Below are 18437 nucleotides of genomic sequence, written 5' to 3'. Positions count from 1 at the left end.
GATGGAGGATGTCAGGAGAGGAGGATGGAGATAGAAGATGTCAGGAGGGGAGGATGGAGATAGAGGATGTCAGGAGGAGAGGATGGAGATAGAAGATGTCAGGAGGGGAGGATGGAGATAGAAGATGTCAGGGGAGGAGGATGGAGATAGTGGATGTCAGGAGGGGAGGATGGAGATAGTGGATGTCAGGGGAGCGGAGGATGGAGAGGGAGGATGTCAGGAGGGGAGGATGGAGATAGAGGATGTCAGGAGGAGAGGATGGAGATAGTGGATGTCAGGAGGGGAGGATGGAGATAGTGGATGTCAGAGAGAGAGAGAGAGAGGCTCTCAGTTACATTACAGTATATAGGACTGGTATCTCTAACCCAGAATAAGACTGTTCATCAATGGACTTAATCTGGGTCCAGAAAATTGGCCCAAAATATAATAACATTAATAATATATCATATGAAAATAAATAGTATGAATAATATAAACATATTATATATACTTATTTGATAGAGTAAAAACATCTACACATACTGCGATAAAATACATTTTAATAAATTATATATTTGCTTTTTCATTGTTGCTATGAATCTCATGGTCTGCCCTTTCAAGGCAGCATGTTGAGATGATGCACTTTAAAGGAGTATTCCCATTTCTCAAAGGCAGTAAAATAGCTGTCTTCTCTGCTGAATATACAGTATAAAAACACTGTAGCTAAGCTAACTTAGTCTGAAAAAAGGTATGTGAAATATTGCTATTTTGTTTGCATTTCAGTCTCTAGGCTATATATCTCTGTTAATCCTCTGAAATTTGCAAAAACAGGAAATCATATAAAAAATATGTTTTTAAAGTTAAAATGTTATACCTGTGAGCATCTATACCATACATAATATGACAAAAACATCCAATGGCCAGTGTGAGTCCCTGCCATAATGAGTAGTTCCAACTACAACCATCAGTGCATTGGTTTTACATTTTCAACCAATAAGATTGAAGCTCCTTTTCCAAGAACATGAAAATCAGCAGGCTTTGAGGTCCAGATTAGAATGTGCCTGGGGTAGCTGGTGGTGACTGTCTCAGTTGGAGGGGATCAGGAGGGTGAAACCGTCGCGGTTCTTACGGAAGTCTGCGTGGGCCTGGCCGGCCTTGGTCTCCAGGGTTACCCTCTTGGGCTTGCCTCGCATGTGCAGCTGGACGGCCGAGCAGCAAACCTTCACTGGTAGCGGGGCGTTCCTCACTCTGAAACACACACATGCACAAACACACACACACTGACTGTTAACTCACTGATCATTATCTACAAAACAAGATAAAATATATAGTATCATCAGAAAGTATTCAGACCACATTACATTTTCCACATTTTGTTACTTTACAGTCTTATTCTAAAATTGATTAAATTGTTTTTTTCCCCTCATCAATCTACACACAATACCCCATAGTGGGGTTTTTAGAAATGTTAGCACATTTGAAATATCACATCTACATAAGTATTCAGACCCTTTACTCAGTACTTTGTTGAAGCCCCTTTGGTAGCGATTACAGCCTAGAGTCTTCTTGGGTATGACGCTACAAGCTTGGCACACCTGTATTTGGTGAGTTTCTCCCATTCTTCTCTGCAGATCCTCTCAAGATCAGTCAGGTTGGATGTGGAGCATCGCTGCAAAGCCATTTTCAGGTCTCTCCGGAGATGTTCGATCGGGTTCAAGTCTGAGCTCTGGCTTGGCCACTCAAGGACATTCAGAGACTTGTCCCAAAGCCACACCTGCGTTGTCTTGGCTGTGTGCTTTGGGTCGTTGTCCTGTTGGAAGGTGAACCTTCACCCCAGTGTATGGTCCTGAGTTCTCTGGAGCAGGTTTTGATGGATCACGGATCTCTCTTCATCACGGATCTCACCACCGTGCTTCACCGTAGGGATGGTGCCAGGTTTCCTCCAGACGTGACGCTTGGCATTCAGGCCAAAGAGTTCAATCTTGGTTTCATCAGACCAGAGAATCTTGTTTCTTATGGTCTGAGAGTCCATTAGGTGGCTTTTGGCAAACTCCAAGGGGGCTGTCATGTGCCTTTTACTGAGTGGCTTCCGTCTGGCAACTCTACCATAAAGGCCTGATTGGTGGAGTGCTGCAGAGATGGTTGTCCTTCTGGAAAGTTCTCCCATCTCCACTGAGGAACTCTGGAGCTCTGACAGAGTGACCATCGAGTTCTTGGTCACCTTCCTGACCAAAGTTATATTACACCTCTCATCAGCTCCATATGACATGTTTTAATTGGTATTCCAACATGTCAGTAAAGGACAGTTAACACAGCACCAATAGTGTGTCCATTAGTTATACTTAAGCAATAAAGCACGAGGGGGTGTGGTATATGGCCAATATACCACGGCTAAGGGCTGTTCTATCGCATGACGCAACGCAGAGTGCCTGGATACAGCCCTTAGCAGTGGTATATTGGCTATATACCACAAACCCCTGAGGTGCCTTATTGCTATTATAAACTTGTGACCAACGTAATTAGAGCAGTAAAAATAAATGTTTTGTCATGGTATACAGTTTGATATACAACAGCTGTCAGCCAATCAGCATTCAGGGCTCGAACCACCCAGTTTATAAAAGGTAATAGTCCTTATCTAACTGAAAACTCTACACTGCCTCTCAGAGGGGTTTGACTGACTGCCATCCTCTCATCTATCTAGTATCCTGTGTGCAGGTGCTGTGGTGTCACACACCCTATCCTTGAGCTGACAGCTGCCATGGGGAGGGGGAGAGAGGGGGAGAGAGGGGGACGAGAGGGGGAGAGAGAGGGACGAGAGGGAGATGAAGGGCTTTGGCCGCTGCACAGTCAGCTGAAGATGATCTGTTCCGAAGGCCATACTACAGTCTCTGTTTCCATGCCAAATGGCACCCCATTTCCTACATAGTGCACCTTATGGCCCTGGTCAAATGTATTGCACTATATAGGGAATAGGGTGCCATTTGGGACACAGCCTCTGTCTGACCAGGGGGATCCTCCAGCCTGGCTGGACTTCTGCACCACACTGACTCTCTAGTTAACACATAGGACCAGCACATGACCAAATACACAGAGAGCCTTATCTATCTGTCTATGCTATGGGATTGGATGGGTGCACAGTGCATTGTTAAACTGCTCTATATCTCGGCTGGTTAAGGAGCTTTGTGTGTTATTCTTCTGGGAGCACAGGCTTTTTTTGTGGGGGGGAAATGGTTTGAAAGGGCAGAACTTGCATTTGTCTCAGTTTGAATTGATGATGCAGGAAAGTAACTATCTGTGTGTCTGCGTGTGCCTGTGTGTGTGTGTGTGTGTGTGTGTGTGTGTGTGTGTGTGTGTGTGTGTGTGTGTGTGTGTGTGTGTGTGTGTGTGTGTGTGTGTGTGTGTGTGTGTGTGTGTGTATATGTGCGTGTGTATTGTTATTGTATCTGAACCTGTATACAGTGCTTGTGTACTGTGCTAAAGCTTAATTCAAGGTTTCCTTCCAGTTCCAGCACCCTTGTTTCACAAAGCTGCACGGCGTCCATCAATAAGCCACTCTAACAGGTGTGACCCCAGTCCCATAGTCCCCAGTGCCCAAAGTCACGTAAACCCCAAACCCCCTCTTCCTCTTCCCTTCCTCCCCCTTCCACCCGTTTCCACCAGCTGTCCCACTCCCAGAGACACACCCGCCCGACCCTGCGACCCAGAAACCCACTGACTTCCTAGCTTCCCTGGGTTTTGATGATTCGCGTGCAATACTGATTTCAGCACAGATTGATTGACCAACTGTCCAGAGGAATGGCCCAGTGTAAATCTACACCAGGGTAAGGCTCTTTGAACTTCACACTAAGCCATGGGCTATGACAGAGATATTTGACCACTATGGCTGGGCTAGAATGAGATGAGGGTATAGGCTGCCATGTCAGACGCAGCCCAAGCCAGGTCTACCTATCTATTTCTATGGCTGGGCTGTGGTACTGCAGTGTAGTAGAGGGGGGAATCTACACTACATGACCAAAAGTATGTGGACACCTGCTTGTCGAACATCTCATTCCAAAATCATGGGAATTAATTTGGAGTTGGTCCCCCCTTTGCTGCTATAACAGCCTCCACTCTTCTGGGAGGGCTTTCCACTAGATGTTGGAACATTGCTGTGGGGACTTGCTTCCATTCAGCCATAAGGTAATTAGTGAGGTCAGACACTGATGTTGGGCGAATAGACCTGGCTCGCAGTCGGCGTTCCAATTCATCACAAAGGTGTTCGATGGGGTTGAGGTCTGAGCTCTGTGCAGGCCAGTCAAGTTCTTCCACACCGATCTCGCAAAAACATTTCTGTATGGACCTTGCTTTGTGTACGGGGACATTGTCATGCTGAAACAAGAAAGGTCCTGCCCCAAACTGTTGCCACAAAGTTGGAAACACAGAATCATCTAGTATGTCATTGTATGCTGTAGTGTTAAGATTTTCCTTCACTGGATCTAAGGGGCCTAGCTGGACCATGAAAAACAGCCCCAGACCATTATACCTCCTCCACCAAACTTTACAGTTGGCACTATGCATTGGGGCAGGTAGCATTCTCCTTGCATCCGCCAAACCCAGATTTGTCCGTCGGACTGCCAAATGGTGATTCATCACACGTTTCCACTGCTCCAGAGTCCCATGGCGGTGAGCTTTACAACACTCCAGCCGACGCTTGGCATTGTGCATGGTGATCTTAGGCTTGTGTGTGGCTCCCGAAGAACAGTTCTTGAGGCAGTTTGAAAGGCAGTTTGAAACTCTGTAGGGAGTGTTGCGGCTGAGGAGAAGCAATTTATACGCGCTACGCGCTTGGTCCCGTTCTGTGAGCTTGTGTGGTCTACCACTTCGCGGCTGAGCCATTGTTGCTCCTAGACGTTTCAACTTCACAATAACAGCACTTACAGTTGACTGGGGCAGCTCTAACCGGGCCGAAATTTTACAAACTAAATTGTTGGAAAGGTGGCATCCTATGTTGGTGCCACGTTGAAAGTCACTGAGCTCTTCAGTAAGGCCATTCTACTGCCAATGTTTGTCTATGAAGATTGCATGGCTATGTGATTGATTTTATACACCTGTCACTAACGGGTGTGGCTGAAATAGCCGAATCCACTAGTTTGAAAGGCTGTCCACATACTTTTGTATATATAGTGTATGTGTGAAGCCTAAAGGGCTGTGGTGTGATTGATTGAGATGGTCCAGATTTCTCAATGAGACAGACCTGGATTGCGTCTGAAATAGCATACTATTATCTTTATAGTGCACTACTTTTGATCAGGGACCCTATTTCCTATGTAGTGCACTATCCGCATAGAGCCCTGGTCAAAAGTAGTGCACTACGGCCTCCCGAGTGATGCATTGGTCTAAGGCACTGCATCGCAATGCTTGAGGTGTCACTACAGACCTGGGTTTGATCCTCTCCTGTGTCTGTACAGGGGTTGCAGTGATGGGATAAGACTGTAACTACAAATTGGATATCATGAAATAGGGGAGAAAAATTATTTAAAAAAAAACAACATATACCCTTTGCACTACATAGGGAAAATGGTGCCATTTCAGGCACAGGCCTGGTGTTTACAAGCTGGTTTGTCTCACTGCTCTGGTTCATAAACAGGGAGATGTGCCAATGAGGCCTCCTGATGCTGCAGCCGAATTATTCATTCTCCTGGAAACGACCGCTGACAGAACTGGGGCGCAGCAGCAACTCCTGGTCTGTGTCCCAAATGGCACTCTATTCCCTATTTAGTGCACTACTTTTGACAAGAACCCATATGGCTCTGATCACTATGTAGGGAATAGGGTGCCATTTGGGACGCAACCCTGCAGGTGCCTGAGGACCGCCTCCACCCACCCACCTCCTTCCTTCTCCGCCTTTTCCTTCCTCCTATTCCTCCTTCCCCACCTCCCTCTCCTCATCCTCCCTCTTTCCCCTGTCATCTCCTCTATAGTGTTGGAGTGTAATAATCCGATGTGAATATATGCCTCCTGTGTCTCCATTACGGAGAATTATGAGACCATTTTGTGCTGGGCTGTGGCTGGGTGTATGTGCTGTAAGACATTGCCTCTGCTGTGCCTCCTGCCACACTCAGTTACTGTGTTAGTGATGCTGTTGCTAGACTGTCTGTCTGTCTGTCTGTCTGTCTGTCTGTCTGTCTGTCTGTCTGTCTGTCTGTCTGTCTGTCTGTCTGTCTGTCTGTCTGTCTGTCTGTCTGTCTGTCTGTCTGTCTGTCTGTCTGTCTGTCTGTCTGTGGCATCAGAGGTACCAGCACTAGATCCCATTGTGTAGAAATCAAATCATTAACACTGAGGCCTGTACAGCGTCCCTGCCAGGAAATATGTGTCACTGCAAATAAAACATGTTTATGATGGGGGAGTGTGTGTGTGTTTGGTGTTTGTCTGTCTGTCTGTCTGTCTGTCTGTCTGTCTGTCTGTCTGTCTGTCTGTCTGTCTGTCTGTCTGTCTGTCTGTCTGTCTGTCTGTCTGTCTGTCTGTCTGTCTGTCTGTCTGTCTGTCTGTCTGTCTGTCTGTCTGTCTGTCTGTCTGTCTGTCTGTCTGTCTGTCTGTCTGTCTGTCTGTCTGTCTGTCTGTCTGTCTGTCTGTCTGTCTGTCTGTCTGTCTGTCTGTCTGTCTGTCTGTCTGTCTGTCTGTCTGTCTGTCTGTCTGTCTGTCTGTGTGTGTGTGTGTGTGTGTGTGTGTGTGTGTGTGTGTGTGTGTGTGTGTGTGTGTGTGTGTGTGTGTGTGTGTGTGTGTGTGTGTGTGTGTGTGTGTGTGTGTGTGTGTGTGTGTATACACAAGCTGTCCAAACTAGGACATTATTATCAGTGTAGCCCCAAAACCAAGCCTTTCTTCAACATTTTCTAAGATATTACATAATCTCACTGACAGCCAAGAGACATCTATGGAAATCATAAAGTATTTCATGCCAAAGTATTTATATAACTAACCAGTGCAACTTTAATGAGCAAGTAGGCTGAGTAGGTAACTTAATATCATTTAACAAAGTAGCACACGAGTATGACGGATCATAAAAAGCTATCTGCAGGGTCAACACTGTAGATTGGTCCCAGATCTGTTTGTGCAGTCTTGCCAAAGACAAGACAGCACAACGAGATCTAGGACCAAGCTAACAACGCTATGCTTTGAGAATAAAGTTCCCATTCCTTTGGTTCACATATTCTCATACACCTTTTCCTGGTTTTCCAATGAAAGCAACACTGCCATCCACACTGACTCTCTGACTCACCATCTAGTAATCAATGGGTCCCAAACAGTTAGCTGCCTGTTCCGGGGAGGCTCAGTGCACATTCATAAAGCATCTGAGAGTAGGAGTGCTGATCTAGGATTGCGTCCCCCCTGTCCATGTAATCTTATTCATTATGATATAAAAGGCAAAGCTGATCCTAGATTAGCACTCAAACTCTGAGACACTTTATACAGCAGCTGTGATGACTGCTGCTCCGAATAATACCACTGACCACAGAACAGCCTGATGATGATCACACTACCGGAGCCTGAAGACACAGCTTACTGCCAAGGGACACAATGGCTGTCTGGGGCTCACTGAGTCACTACAGCTGCTCTGGCACCCTATTCCCTATATATTGCATTGCTTTTGACCAGGGCCCATAGGGCTCAGGTCAAAAGTAGTGCACTACATAGGGAATAGTGGGCCATTTGGGACACAGCACACTGCATGCATCCACGCTGCACCCTCAACTGTCTCTGTAATCACTGCTAGCCTGTACTTTCTCTGTAACAGCATAAAGCCTACTTAGCACATAGCATCATCTCACTCATAGCACCTCAATAGCACTTGGTTTACCACTGCATCGGTTTGTGAAGATAACCATGGCATGTAGGCTGTTTATAGCAGTGTGTGCATGGGGTGTTAAACGTATGCCCTAGATGAAGAAGTATGTTGCATTGTGGTTGAATGGTTGGAATAAGATTATTTTTTACTTATCCCAAAGAAAGGTATGCTTTTCCTTAACCTTCTTTTATCTCACTAAACTAACATTCTCCCCTCATCCCTCTCTCCCTCCCTTCACTCTCTCTTCTCTTATCCCTGCCTCCTTCTGTCCATTCACTCACTCTGCCCTCGTCCCTCTCTCCCTCCATCCATCCAGGCAGGTATAATTGGCCCTCAGGAGGGGATCAGATAGGACATCTGTTGGTCAACAGAGTGAAAGAGAGAAAGAGTGAAAGAAAGAGAGGAAACTAACTGTGGAGTGGTCAGGCCCTCTACCTAGCCAGCTACAGTATCCCACCAGGAGAGACATTGATGGAGAGAGTGATAGAAGAGGAAATAAAGGAGTAATTTTAAGGATGATAAAGAGGACATGGATGGACAGTTTCTGGAGAGGAATAGACGTCTCTCCCCTGAGCATTCGAAAGACGAATGATGGTAGTTTACCGGACTACTAAAGACTCAGACTTCTCCTCAGTTCATCATGTATTTATGATGTACAGTACCAGTCAAAAGTTTGGACACACGTACTCATTCTAGGGTTTTTCTTTATTTTTACTTTTTTCTACATTGTAGAATAATAGTGAAGACATCAAAACTATGAAATAACACATATGGAATCATGTAGTAACAAAAAAAGTGTTAAACAAATCAAAATATATTGTATATTCTTCAAAGTAGCCACCCTTTGCCTTGATGACAGCTTTGCACACTCTTGGCATTCTCTCAACCAGCTTCACCTGGAGTGCTTTTCCAACAGTCTTGAAGGAAGAATTTGAAATATAAAATATATTTTGATTTGTTTAACACTTTTTTTGTTATTACATGATTCCATATGTGTTATTTAATAGTTTTGATGTCTTCACTATTATTCTACAATGTAGAAAATAATTTAAAAAAATAGAAAAACCCTTGAATGAGTTAGGTGTGTCCAAACTTTTGATTAGTACTGTATATTTATCTCATGGAACTGGAACTACAGGTAACTGTCAAAATAAACACTTGAGAAAATGAGGGATACAAAGTATATTGAAAGCAGGTGCTTCCATACAGGTGTGGTTCCTGAGTTAATTAAGAAATTAACATCCCATAATGCATAGGTTCATGTATAAAAATGGCCATTTGCCCATCTGCTACAAGACCATGGTGCTTGCCTACGGAGCTGTGAGGGGAACGGCACCTCCGTACCTTCAGGCTCTGATCAGGCCCTACACCCAAACAAGGGCACTGCGTTCATCCACCTCTGGCCTGCTGGCCCCCCTACCTCTGTGGAAGCACAGTTCCCGCTCAGCCCAGTCAAAACTGTTCGCTGCTCTGGCACCCCAATGGTGGAACAAGCTCCCTCACGACGCCAGGACAGCGGAGTCAATCACCACCTTCCATAGACACCTGAAACCCCACCTCTTTAAGGAATACCTGGGATAGGATATTGTAATCCTTCTACCCCCCCCCCCCCCAAAAAAAAAGATATAGATGTGCTATTGTAAAGTGGTTGTTCCACTGGATATCATAAGGTGAATGCACCAATTTGTAAGTCGCTCTGGATAAGAGCGTCTGCTAAATGACTTAAATGTAAAAAAAATGTAAATCTATGCCTAAGCACATTGAATATGTTCTGGCGGCTCGTGGTGGCCCAACTCCCTATTAAGACACTTTATGTTGGTGTTTTCTTTTAATTTGGCAGTTACCTGTACTATACAGGAGGTTGGTGGCACCTTCATTTGGAGGATGGGCTCGTGGTAATGGTTGGAGTGGAATGGTATCAAACACATGGTTTCCATGGTTTCCATATGCTCCGTTCAAGACATTATTATGAGCCGTCCTCCCCTCACCAGCCTCCACTGCTGTACAATATATTTGCTCTTCAGAGATTCACTTCCACTGGTGAGAAACATGCTCACTGTGTAGACTAGAACATATTTAACACCCACAGAGGTACAGCATCTAATTCACACTACTCTACCACAGTGGTAAAACAACTTATTCACACTACTCTACCACAGTGGTAAAACAACTTATTCACACTACTCTACCACAGTGATAAAACAACTTATTCATACTACTCTACCACAGTGGTAAAACAACTTATTCACACTACTCTACCACAGTGGTAAAACAACTTATTCACACTACTCTACCACAGTGGTAAAACAACTTATTCATACTACTCTACCACAGTGGTAAAATAACTTATTCACACTACTCTACCACAGTGGTAAAACAACTTATTCACACTACTCTACCACAGTGGTAAAACAACGTATTCACACTGTGGTACCTCAGTCACAGTCTGCGTCCTAATTGGTACCTTATTCCCTATATAGTGCTAACTTACCTATATATAGTGCCCAATTTATTCCCTATATAGTGGCCAATAATTAGTGCACTACACTATGAAAGTAATAGGGTACCACTTGGGATGCAGTCACAGTCTCAGCAGAGAGCTCTGACACAATCTCAACTCCTGTTGAGTAAATCCCCATTCAATCCCCACAGCCCCAAAGCCCTAAATGAGCACTTCCTCCTCAGCTGCCTGGCAACAATCCCTGGGCAACAGCAGCATCTGCGTCCTGTACAGAGGGGGTGGGGATGGGAGGAAGAGGAGGCTATTTGGGTCTATGGGTGCTAGGCTGGGCAGAGGATGGGCCAGGGGGCTTGTTGAAATATGGATGGCCATTCGCCAGACTACTTAACAACCAACAGCACACTGATTGAGCATTGTCATCATCATCATCAACATCACCATCATCATCACCACAATAGGTCCATCTCAAACAGCTGCCACCTTAACCTATTCCCATATACTCTAATATGTACTAATATGTACTAACATCTACTAATATGTATGGATGTACAGCAAAAACACCACATGTTGTGCGAACATGCACTCAAATCAAGTGGTCTGGGTAGGGGATGGGCAGGGGAGCTTGTTTTGACATTAAGGACTAGACTGCCTTGATTTAGCATTGTCGTCATCGTGATCAACATCACCACCAACACAGGACCATCTCAGCCAGCTGCCTCCTGCATCTTAAGGCTCACCTGGGAGTATTCTGTGAGAAAAACAATGACTCACGGACTGCATCCCAAATGGCACGCAAAAGTAGCGCACTGTTTAGGGAATAGGATGCCATTTGGTACACAACCACATAGGATACAGCACAAACATGAACATGGACTCAAATGAATAGAGCGAATATGACCCTTAATCTACACTCATATAGTATATTATGTATACACGCTTAGAAAGAAAGGTGCTATCTACAACCTAAAATGTTTTTTTTGGCTGTCCCCATAGGAGAACCCATTAAATAACCCTTTTTGGTTCCAGGTAGAACCCCATTGTGTTCCATGAAGAACCCTTTCCCCAGAGGGTTCTACATGGAACCTAAAATAATTCTCCCTGGAACCAAAAAGTGTTATCCTGTGGGGACAGCAGAAGAACCCTTTTGGAACCCTTTTTTCAAAGTGTATGTTTATACCTAAGTGCTGCTACCAGGTATATTGGAGGATGTATTCTGAGGAGAAAAACAACGACTGACGTAGGCAAAAACAGCAAAAACACCACATGTCGTGTGAGCATGGATTCGAATGATTTGAGCAAATATGATTCTTAACCGAAGTTTATATAATCTAATATGTACTAATATACACTGAGCAAAAATATGAACGCAACATGTAAAGTGTTGGTCCCATTTTTCATGAGCTGACAAAAACAAATCCCAGAAATGTTCCATACGCACAAAAATATTATTTCTCTCAAATTGCGTGCACAAATTTGTTTACAACCCTGTTAGTAAACGTTTAGATTTTTATTCAGTATACTGTATGAATGGCAGAAACACCACGTTTAGTGATCAAGGACTCAAATGAATTGAAGGAATACGACCCTTAGCCTCCGTTCATCTATTGTAATATGTATATGTTTATACCTATTAGGTTTGCTGCAACCAGGTACATTGGAGGATGTATTCTAAGGAAAAAAACAACTCACTCATGAAGAGCAGAAACACCATGTTGTGCAATCATGGATTGAAATTAATTGAAGGAATATGACCTTTAACCTATGTTCATAATAATATAACATAGGCCACTTAGCAGAAGCTTTTATCCAAAGCAACTCACAGTCATGTGTGCATTCATTTTCCAATTGGGTGGCCCCGGTGGAATTGAACCAACGACCATTAGCATTGCAAGCGCCATTCTCAACCGACTGAAACCACACTGTTTAATGCATATTGACACCACTTAGGTTTTCTGCTACATGGTATGTTGAACTAGAAACGTGCGTCACACCACAGTGAGTAATAGCATTAGCTTCAATCATTTTCTTGGAAACGATTAATGGACTCCTGGACTCCATAGGACACACACACACACACACGCACACACACACACACATCTCGGAGTTAGGAGCAAAAGCATCCTACCTCACTACCTAAGTCAATCAAAGAGAGAAGGAACATAGAGAGTGTCTCACCACCACCAGATTGATTATCTACAGGAGGCGGGGATTGAATGATTATCTGTAGTAGGGGGGCAGTTAAACAACGTAACACCCCAGGAGGGAATTTATGCAAAAGACTTTTCATATTGGGACATTGGTTCCTGCTGATTGTAGCCTACTGTGCACTACTGTACTAATATTGTTTAGAGGTGAGAAGCTATTCTGTAGCTGCTCTGATTATAGTTATCAGTGTCTCTGTCTGCTGCTGGGTCAGAGACACAACAGGAAACAAACAATTAACACTATCAGAACACAAACATTAATGTACGATTTTGCTTTTGATGACAACCTCCGCTGCCCTGCCTCTTTATCAGAAGGGTCATGCAGTACACACAAATCAAATCAAATTGTATTGGTCACGCTGGTTGCGCTGAATACAACAGGTGTAGACCTTATAGTGAAATGCTTAATTACAAGCCCCTAACCAACAATGCAGATTAAAAAAAATACAGATAAGAATAAGAGATAAAAGTAACAAGTAATTAAAGAGCAGCAGTGAAATAACAATAGCGAGACTATATACAGGGATTTACCGATACAGAGTCAATGTGCGGGGGCACCGGTTATTTGAGGTAGTATGTACACGTAGGTAGAGTTATTAAAGTGACTATGCATAGATGACAACAGAGAGTAGCAGTGGTGTAAAGAGGGGGTGGGGGGTTTGTCTGGGTAGCCATTTGACTAGATGTTCAGGAGTCTTATGGCTTGGGGGTTGAAGCTGTTTAGAAGCCTCTTGGACCTAGACTTGGCGCTCCGGTACCACTTGCCATGCGGTAGCAGAGAGAACAGTCTATGACTAGGGTGGCTGGAGTCTTTGACAATTTTTAGGGCCTTCCTCTGGGCCTGGTATAGAGGTCCTGGATGGCAGGAAGCTTGGCCCCAGTGACGTACTGGGACGTTCGCACAACCCTCTGTAGTGCCTTGCGGTCGGAGGCCGAGTGGTTGCCATACCAGGCAGTGATGCAACCAGTCAGGATGCTCTCGATGGTGCAGCTGTAGAACCTTTTGAGGATCTGAGGACCCTGAGCGCCCGTCATGAAGTCCAGGACCCAGTTGCAGAGGGAGGTGTTTAGTCCCAGGGTCCTTAGCTTATTGATGAGCTTTGAGGGCACTATGGTGTTGAAAGCTGAGCTGTAGTCAATGAATAGCATTCTCACGTAGGTGTTCCTTTTGTCCAGGTGGGAAAGGGCAGTGTAGAGTGCAATGGAGATTGCATCATCTGTGGTTCTGTTGGGGCGGTATGCAAACTGGAGTGGGTCTAGGGTTTCTGGGATAATGGTGTTGATGTGAGCCACGGCCAGCATTTCAAAGCACTTCACGGCTACAGACGTAAGTGCTACGGGTCGGAAATAATTTAGGCTGGTTACCTTAGTGTTCTTGGGCACAGGGACTATGGTGGTCTGCTTAAAACATGTCAGTATTACAGACTCGGACAGGGAGAGGTTGAAAATGTCAGTGAAGACACTTGCCAGTTGGTCAGCGCATGCTTGCAGTACACGTTCTGGCAATTCGTCTGGCCCTGCGGCCATGTGAATGGTGACCTGTTTAAAGTCTTACTCACATCGGCTGCGGAGAGCGTGATTCAACAGTCTTCCGGGACAGCTAGTGCTCTCATGCATGTTTCAGTGTTATTTGCCTCGAAGCGAGCATAGAAGTAGTTTCGTTCTTCTGGTAGGCTCGTGTCACTGGGCAGCTCTCGGCTGTTCTTCCCTTTGTAGTCTGTAGTGGTTTGCAAGCCCTGCCACACCCAAAGAGCGTCAGAGCCGGCGTAGTACGATTCAATTCGGTTTGGGTATGTGGGGACTGTGGGGACGACGTCATCGATGCACTTATTGATGAAGCCAATGACTGATGTGGTGTACTCCTCAATGCCATCGGAGGAATCCCGGAATATATTCCAGTCTGTGCATGCAAAACAGTTCCGTAGCTTAGCATCTGCTTCCTCTTACCACTTTTTTATTGATCTAGTCACTGGTGCTTCCTGCTTTAATTTTTACTTGTAAGCAGGAATCAGGATGATAGAATTAGGGTCAGCTTTGCCAAATGAGGGTAAGGGAGAGCTTTGTATACGTTTTCTTGTTTGCTTATGGCGGAATACAGCTCATTCAATGCTGTCTTAGTGCCAGCCTCTGACTGTGGTGGTATGTAAACAGCTACAAAGAATACAGATGAAAACTCTCTCGGTAGGTAGTGTGGTCTACAGCTTATCATGGGATAGTCTACCTCAGGCGAGCAATAGCGCGAGACTTCCTTAGCTATCGTGTACCAGTTGTTGTTTACAAAAATACATAGACCGCCGCCGCTTGTCTTACCAGAAGCCGCTGTTCTATCCTGCCGGTACATCGTATAACCAGTCAGCTGTGTGTTGATGTTGTTGTCGTTCAGCCATGACTCCGTGAAGCATAAGATGTTACAGTTTTTAATGTCCCGTTGGTAGTTTAATCTTCCGCGTAACTCATCGATTTTATTATCCAAAGATTGTATGTTTGCTAGCAGAATGGAGGGAAGTGGGGGTTTAATCGACCGCCTCCGAATTCTCAGAAGGCAGCCTGATCTTCGGCCCCTCTTTCCCTTCACGCAGATCACGGGGATCGGGGCCTGTTCCCATGGAAGCAGTGTATCCTTCGCGTCGGGCTCGTCAGAGTCATGAAAGGAGAGAGAGGATTCTGCTAGTCCGTGGTGAGTAACAGCAGTCCTGATGTCTACAAGTTATTTTTGGTCATAAGAGATGGTAGCGGCAGCATTATGTACAAAATAAGTAACAGCGCAAATAACCAAACAAAAAACACAATCGGCTAGGGGCACGTAAAACGTCTGCTAGCTTCTCCGGCGCCATCTTACAACCCCCTCCATCTTAAGATATAACTAAGTCCATAATTCAAATGAATCTATCATAATAGTTAGAAAACTAACTGACTATCAATCTGTCAAAATTGTGTTTCATCATGGTATTTCAGTTGATGATTCCAAAACAAGGCATCCACAAAGAGGTACTTTGATGCTGCACTGCTCTCAGTTTCATGGGTTAATAGCTGACTCTGTAAATGTAGTAGATTGTGCCGCTGTCGCAAACGACTCCCTATTCCCTACAAAGTGCCTATGGGTCCAGGTCAAAAGTAGTGCACTATATAGGAAATAGGGTGCCATTTGTAAAGCAGACCGTGAGATAGAGGCCTCTGTTGTCAAACAGAAAGCCTACCAGGAATGAACAAGGCCATGGTAGCTTTCTGGTAGCTGCTACTGCAGCGCAGTCAGACTGTCTTTGTAAAATGTAGCTATTTGATGGGTTTGATGTGAACATGTGAAAACATTGTCATGCAAGAGATGGCAGAGCTCTCTCTCTCTCTCTCTCTCTCTCTCTCTCTCTGTTTCCCTTCTCTCTGCATAAGCATGCCTGCATTTATTTTTTTTAACTATTATTTTTAGTTCTTCAAACTATTACACCAAGGTTAAATCAGTTCCATTGACCAACCTCTCTCTAATGACTACAACTTTGGAATCTCAAATGTATATAAGCCTACGAGTCTTCTCCATTCAGAATAGGCACAAAGCAAATAGTTCTTGACTCCCTTTTAGATTTTAGAAATGACTCCTAAATAGGACAAACAGTCAACCATGGCTGGGACAGAGAGAGAAAGAGCGGGAGCGTAAGAGAGAGAGAGAGGTGAGAGAGTGGGAGAGAGCGAAAGAGAGGGGGAGGGTGAGAGTGAGAGAGAAAGGTGAGAAAGAGAGAGAAAGAGAAAGGGAGACAAAGAGAGAGGTAGAGGAAGAGGGAGACAGCGAGAGAGAGTGGGAGAGAGATAGGTAGAGAGAAAGAGGGGGGAAGAGAAAGAGATGGAGGTAGAGAGGGAGAGAGAGGGAGAGAGAGGAAGTGAGAGAGAGAAAGAGAGAGAGAGAGAGAGAGAGAGAGAGAGAGAGAGAGAGAGAGAGAAAGAAAGAAAGAAAGAGAAAGAGGAAGAGAGGAAGGAGAGAGAGAGAGAGAGAGAGAGAGAGAGAGAGAGAAGGGAAGAGATAAAAGGGGAAGAGGAAGAGAATGAGAGAAAGAGAGAGGTAGGGCCGTGGCTCGCCTCGCTTAACGCTGAAACGAGCGTATCGAGGACAGGCACTGAGGGAGAAGGGTAGAGCAGGAGGAAGAGGAGGAGGAAGAGCAGGCTATTTCAGGATAGGATGACGCCTTTCACAACCTAAAAAGCGAGTCAAGTTTAGAAAAGAGCGGAGACCATTTAGGTCCGTGATCTCTGCTACTGACATCACACTGACCTTGACCAGGGTCACATAAGGTAAAAATGAGGGAGGGAGAAGAGGGGGTGAGGGAAGAAGGGAAGAGGGGGAGGAAGAGAGTGGGGGGGTGGTTAGAAGGGGAGAGTGGAGGGGGGAAGAGGGGGACAGGGTAGGAAGAGAAAAGGGGGATGTAAAGGAATATCCCCTCCCCAATCTTTCAGATAAGGGGCTGACCAAACCCTAAATCTCCAGCCCTCTGCCCCTGCCCTGTCACACACACCCAGCTGTCTCAGCAGATGGCCCATAAGGGGTCTAACCCCCCAATACACACACACACCTACTCCATGAGGCTCCAAATACTCATCAGTACGTAATAGGCATCAGTGTTTGGCTCGGGGCAGAGGGAAACAGACTGGTACCACAATCGCTCCATTGACTCACTCTCTCACTCTCCCTCCCAGACCAAACCAGACTACATGTGAGAACAGGCCTGACTGGGGCATGACTACTGTGGTCTTGGGACTGACTTCCTGGCAAAAAAAGAGTGATGAAAAAGAGAGAGGAAAAAGAACGTGTGTGTATTGTCATCTGCCATTCTCCTCCTCCCCCTCGTTCATGCTTACACACACTCACCCCCTCACACACACTTCTGTGGTCGGCAACCCCACAATCCCACTATCCCCCGCCCCCCCGACTCTAAGTCTCCAAGTCTCTCTTTTGATGAGAGCCTGTGGGGGTCACGACCCCCAGATGGCGGCACAAAGGTACATGGGGGCCATGCAGGCAGACAGGCCGGCACAGTGATTAGCCTTTCTCAATGGCCGTCACTAACTATCTGACGCCAGCCGCTCCGATCAGCAGCCAAAGACACACAGCTGCTGTAGGAACCCCTCTGACACAGACTGACTGACTGACTGACTGACTCCCCCAACACAAACACAGACCAAAACACACACACACACACCAGACCCAGACCTAAAGTCCAGGAGTCTAGGATGCTGCTCTGTCATTAAAACACACACGCTGTCCAACATGCAAACACGCAGACACACACACACGCTCCAAAAAATACCCCAAAACACAGCCTGGTACGGTTGCCACCCGGCTGCCTGTGGTCCTATAAGCCTCTCCCTAGGGGGTCTAGTCTATCTATCTGTCCTGTGAGAAAATGCCTGGACACAAGACATACCACTACATTAATGAGATGGCAGTCTGCTGCACAGACAAGACTGGTCCTGTATTCCACACAGACCTGTGCCACATCTAGAGTATATTTGATGTAATATCCTCTATTCCGCACAGAGATGTGCCATATCAACAGTATATGTGATGTAATATCCTGTATCCCCCATTGACCTGTGCCACATCTACAGTATATGTGATGTAATATCCTGTATCCCACACAGACCTGTGCCATATCTACAGTATATGTGACGTAATAGACATAATACGATTGACATGAGTGAGAAAGCATGTCCTACGGCACATGAGGAATTTGTTATTCCTCATTATATTTGGAAACATTGAATGTCGATTCAGAGGTTTGAACTGAAAAGTTTGTAGTACAATTAAAATAAGTGGGAGTATGGTCTTTGGTGTTTTTAAGTAAATCAGTATGACTGGATTTGGGGATTAAGATTTAGGAAACCAATCATTTTAGGATGGGTGCTGTTAGCTAGGAGGACACTAGGCTTAGTGGTGAGACACATAACAGACAGGCTGACTCTGGCCTGCACTGCAAAAAATAAACAT

At 45.3% G+C, this 18437-nt stretch overlaps 1 protein-coding gene across 1 annotated transcript in view; it reads right to left on the bottom strand.

Annotated features, from left to right (window-relative positions):
- Positions 1-522: 522 nt before the first annotated feature.
- Positions 523-18437, bottom strand: part of LOC106570358 (unconventional myosin-Ig) — a 67846-nt gene continuing 49931 nt past the window's right edge. The window contains exon 25 of the mRNA XM_014142576.3: positions 523-1227. Within this exon, the coding sequence (XP_013998051.1) occupies positions 1065-1227 (163 nt within the window). The 3' untranslated portion in view covers positions 523-1064. The remainder of the gene's footprint in view (positions 1228-18437) is intronic.

Source organism: Salmo salar, chromosome 14 (assembly GCF_965601325.2).
Source record: "Salmo salar chromosome 14, fSalSal1, whole genome shotgun sequence".
Classification (NCBI taxonomy): domain Eukaryota; kingdom Metazoa; phylum Chordata; class Actinopteri; order Salmoniformes; family Salmonidae; genus Salmo; species Salmo salar.
The sequence above is the reverse complement of the archived record's forward strand: the minus strand, read 5'-3'. Positions and strand labels throughout refer to the sequence as shown.